General features: G+C 34.2%; 1 protein-coding gene across 1 annotated transcript; it reads right to left on the reverse strand.

Moving 5' to 3' along the window:
- Positions 1-707: 707 nt before the first annotated feature.
- LOC112748223 (uncharacterized) lies at positions 708-3,403 on the reverse strand. The gene is made up of 4 exons (XM_025796436.1): positions 3,247-3,403; positions 2,441-2,806; positions 1,940-1,954; positions 708-877 (listed from the first exon to the last, which is right to left on the reverse strand). The coding sequence occupies exons 1-4, from the start codon at positions 3,401-3,403 to the stop codon at positions 708-710; spliced, it is 708 nt and encodes a 235-aa protein (XP_025652221.1).
- Positions 3,404-5,383: the final 1,980 nt, after the last annotated feature.

Consider the following 5,383-nt stretch of genomic DNA (forward strand, 5'->3'; position numbering starts at 1 on the left):
ATATGTGATTTGTTTTTAGAAGGAAATAAAATGTACAAAAAAAATTATACAGGCTTTAAAAGAAAAGTTTCTAAGGATTTCATGTAAAAGCTCCTACTAGCTATATATAGAAGTAGTCATAATATTCTCACTATCAGAGTGGCACAGTTGGAAGCGTGACATTCTAGTGGTGAAGGTATTACACTATCGATTAAGTTCTAGTGTTGTTTTTTAAATTTTAGTAAGAGCATTGGATTGTATTAGACATATGAACATATTGTAAAAACAATTATATGAATAAAATTAGATTGGCTGGTTTGTTGAACATTGAATTGTTGAACATTTTACTTTTATATAAAATGTTGTCATGGGTTTAATGAATGATATATTGGCTTCTGCCAAAGAATTTGAACTACATCGCTAATTAAGTCTTGTTACTAATAAATAAAATCAATGGAGCAGGACTTGAGAAATAAAACGCATCATCATCATCATAAATTCTTATCGCCAACACTTCATAAATTTTTATTACACCAACATTGCTAAATACATAATCATCAGTGGAGTAGGACTTGAGAAATAAAATCTTATTGCTAACAAATTCTTATCATACTTAGTTTTCCCCTTATATCTTCTATCCTAACCTCGACAAGAATTTAAAAGAGAAATTACATAAAGTAGTGAAATAAAATTTGTTTTTGACACTAATTGCTTAAAATATGAAAGTTTTAGTTCCTAAGATTAATCAAGAAATGGGTTGCATTAACAGTATCATAGAGTATTAGGCCAATTCTACCACCAAACCAACTCCCCATTTGGCTTCCCATTAGAAAACCAAGTCTGCCAAGCCTTTGTTCCCCAAAGAAGCCACCAACATATGAACCAAACAAAGAGCCACCTTCCCTAATTGCACCCTGATAGAGAGAGAATCACGATGGTTCGGAGATTTAGCAAAACAATTTCTACGTTGATAGCATAGTCCAAACCAACAAATAATCCTCTCAATCAAAGTTTAATTTTCAAATCAATGATTAACCAAGATTGAGAGTAATTCAACCTCGGGTCGTCTTCCCTTGGGATGCAATTGAAAGTGTTACGCTCTTGGTTGTGAGGACAAAAGGGATTTTTGGAATCAAAGAATAAAAAGATTAAAAGAACTAAGCAATAAAAGAACTAAGAAATGATCAAAATTGAAATCAATGCAATTAAGAAGGAAACAAGATCAAAACTAGTGAAAATGCTAAGATATGCATAAAAGAGCCTTGACTTGGGAATGAGGATCCAAGGAATCCTATCATCGCCATAACCACAACTATGGCAACTATGATGAGTCAATCTCGCTTAGTTAACCCCTAACATCGAGGAATAAGTCAAGCAAGCATAATTGACCTTAATCCATAAGTCCTAACTAACTTACCAAACTAGTTGATAAAAAGCTAGCGTCAATGGAAACAAGAGTCAACTAACTACCCAAGAATTACCACTAAATGTTGGACATTATGACTCTAGTATCCTAGGAACTCAAATCCCAAGCCAAGGTGTGAAAATCTACTCAAAACTCATAATTAGCATTTTCACAAACACCTTGAGGGCATAAAACCAAAACATGGAAAATTGCAAGGACAAGTAAGAGCTATAACCAAAATATTCACAATATCAACAATTAACATTCAATCAAACATAAAGGAAGCATAAAACATTAAATTCATCTATCAAAATTCCAAAAAACCAAAATTGCATATATAAACAAAGTATCTTGAACCATAAGAAAATAAAAGCAAAAGTGGTGGAATTAAAGAGAAGATTAAGGGTACTTACAATAAAGATTAACAAAATCCAAAATCAAAGCTTTCTATAAAATGCTACAATGGAGATGGAAATGAAACCCTAAGAGAGAAATTCTATACTACTCCTACTCCTACTCCTATGGAAGCTTCCTAATACTAATGAAAACTAAAACTAAACCTAATAAAACCTAATGCTTGCATATGTCTTCAATCCCCCTTGATATAGCACTTCTCATTCAGCATTGAGCCGTCAAAAACTGGGCCAAAGGCCCCCAAAATCGCGGATCACGTGTTTCATTAATGAAACCACGTGCAGGGACCTGTGCGTACGCACACTTTACTGCTTGTTCACCTATGCGCACGCACACTTGTTTATGTGTGCTTTTCCTTATTTTCTTCATGTGTTCTCCCTTGTACATGCTTTCTTCCACTTTTGCCTAGCCAAACTTGCCTAAATGACCTGAAATCACTCACAAAACATATCACGGCATCGAATGGCATGAAAGTGGAATTAAAATAACAAATTCAGGCACAAAAATGTATGTTTTCACATTTATGTCCAAATTAGGGAGAAATCACAAAAGTATGCTATTTTAGTGCCTAAGTGTGAGTTTATGTGATGAAATCCATCCAAATCAAACTAAAATATATCGGAAAATATGGACTCATCACGCCCTCTGCATCACTCCCACCATAATACACTACCTCATAGAAGTCCCATCCAACAGATATCATGGGACCTATTACGCACTGAGCCTTCTGCAAAGCCAACTTCGCTGCCTTTGCGCCTTCTTTTTCAGCATGCTTCTCTGCTAATGACTGTGCCATGCCCTGTGACTTTGTATCGGTTAGTGCAAATTTTATTTGCTTCGTCTTTGCTTTCTCAATATGTGCAGCTCTTAAGCTGTGAAAATACAGCTTCGTACTTTCCTTCACACTGCATGCTAGACTTTCATATCCCATGTCAAAGCAATTCCACATTGTAAAATTTTCACTCTTGGATGTTGCATTATTAGGAACAAGCTTCCCGCATTTCTCATCTTGAAAATATAATGAAATTAAAAACTATTATTTGAGATTGTTATAAATTAGAATGTTTCCATGTTGGAAAAACACTCCACGTCATCAATAATTTTTATACCTCATTTTAATAATTATTAAAATATGCATCTCTCTTAAGAAAAACTTAGAAAGAAATGAAAACAACCACATGCTAATTCATTGAGCCCTAAACATGTTATTCAGAATGTAAATCAAGCTTAGGAACAATCATAAAAACATAGAACAAATAATGTAAACATAGAAACCATACAAAACAATACAAAAACAAGTACAAGGCACGAGAAGAGAAGACCACCCATAAATCACGAAAATGCCTAAACCCATAAACGAGAAGAAAACTTCAAACACACAAGAGAAGAGAAGACAAGAGAGAGCATCAAAGAGGAGAAGAAGATACAGATGTGAATATGCAACTTACCTGTCCAATCTCTAGCTACCAAATATAATACTAAGTCCCAGTCTCCCAGTCTTGGTCTCAGTACCTCAAAACAAATGCTACCTAAGCGACTGGAGGCATGTATTAAAAGTCTATTAGGTCGTGTGTTTGTTGATAAGGTGTTTCCAATAGGAACCATTGACAATGCATTGAAGGCTATCTGGGGGAGGCTAGATGGATTTAGATCAATGAAGTTAGGATCAAACTAATTCCAACTCTTCTTTGAGAACGAGTTAGATGTCCTTAGAATTGAAAATGGATCTCCATGGCTCTATAAGGATTATGTTTTACATGTTCAAAAGTGGACATATGCTAACTCTCAAGACTACGAGGGAATTAGTTTTTTCCCATTTCTGGGGGATTCCAGAAAAATTCAAGACTGCTGAAGTTGGTTGTAAATTGAGTGAGAAAATTGGTGAGATTATTGATAATATCTTTTTCTCCATCAGAGAAAAAGAATCCAGAATCCTTAAATCTAGAGTTTTGATTAATAGTGAGAAAAATGTGAAAGACTCGATTCGGATGGCTGCTCTAGGAGGTAAGGTGCTGGAAATTTGATTGGGATATGAGCGTATTAAGATCTTCTGCACCTATTGTGCTCACCTTGGACATCATTCAAAGAATTATCAAATCTTCATGTCAAACTCTGCTTCAGGTGATATTAAAGTGGAAAGCATTGGCGACTGGGTCAAGACTGATTAGATAGGGAAAAGAATTGACAATGACGGTAGTGATAATGCCAGCAATTTTAGCAACCAATAATCTAAGCCTTCACAACCAAGGAAAAAACCTGCCTCTTCTTAGTTGTTTGAAAGCTTCTCTAAGCTGAATTTGAAGGATGAAAGGAACGAAGCCCCAACAAGGAGTGTAGAGTCCCCCAGCCGAATTTCAAAGTTAGCTTGGTAGTCAATGAAAAAATCTTGTTCTCCTATTATGTTAGAAGATATCATAGGCTTTATGAATAAAATCCAAGAAGATAATCAAATGACAGCAAAAAGTTAGCAGCAAAAAACTACATCTAAAACAGATGGCAAGATAGAGTCATAATTCGCTTAACCAATTAGGTGGGACAAAGCGAAGAGTCTCTAATAAAGAAAATGAGCTTGTGTACAAGATGCAAGTTGAACAAGAGCTAATTGCTGAAAAGAGGGTGGAGGATGCTAGCCGGTAAATGGCACCCAAAGACCCATTAAAGCATAGTTGTCAGAACCGAACCGGTGATCGAACCGGTTAGGTCACTGGGTCACTGGGTCACTGGTTCAACCGTTGGGTTACTGGTTGAACCGGTTGACCCGGTCTTATGTAAATAAAAAATAAAAAATAGTCAAAAGTTTAAAATTAAAATTTAAAATACATATTTTTACTAACATTTTAAAATATCAAATTATTTTAAAACAATATGGAATATGAACAATAAATATTTTATTATTTTTACTCTATCATAAATATTTTTATTTTGTTTTTATATTAAAATAACTATTATTTTTAAATTTTAATAATTTATTAATTAGTTTATATCTTTTATACTATTATATACTACAAGTATTTATTAAAAAATAATATTAATAGATATTAAATAATTATAAAAAAATAAGTGAGTTTATAATTATTGTTAAATAAAAATATAATTAATTTAAGAATGAGTGAGTTTATAATTAAAATTAAAATAAATTAAATAAAAGTAAACTTTTTGATGGAAGATATTTATATCTATTATAATTTGCATTAATTTAAATAGAAAACATAGTGGTCTGGTGGTTGGCGAGCCTTTTGGTTTCCTTGAGGGTAGGGGTTTGAACCTTACCTCAAGCATTTTGGAAATATTTTCTCCTAAACGGTTCGGTCGGACCGCCTCACCGAGTTTGACCGGTTCGCATCGGTTCAAACTAAGTTTGACCGGTTTGTACCGGTTCAATTTCTTACACGGTTCAAATACCGGACCGGACCGGTATAAGGTTCGGTTCACTGGTTTTCCAGTCGAACCGGCCGGTCCAGTCCGATTTTTACAACTATGCATTAGAGTGTTATCATGGAATTGACAGATTTTAAAGAGACCCCTTCACAACGTTAAAGGGATTGTTGAATCTCACTCTTTCGAGTTGGTTTTTCTTTACGAAAC

Source organism: Arachis hypogaea, chromosome 15 (assembly GCF_003086295.3).
Source record: "Arachis hypogaea cultivar Tifrunner chromosome 15, arahy.Tifrunner.gnm2.J5K5, whole genome shotgun sequence".
Lineage (NCBI taxonomy): Eukaryota > Viridiplantae > Streptophyta > Magnoliopsida > Fabales > Fabaceae > Arachis > Arachis hypogaea.

Excerpts from the sequence above, each read along its gene's own strand:
- LOC112748223 (XM_025796436.1), bottom strand. The coding sequence starts at position 3,403 with ATGGTTCCTATTGGAAACACCTTATCAACAAACACACGACCTAATAGA. Across the intron at positions 2,807-3,246 it reads GGTAGCTAGAGATTGGACAG|ATGAGAAATGCGGGAAGCTT; the intron begins GTAAGTTGCATA and ends TATATTTTCAAG.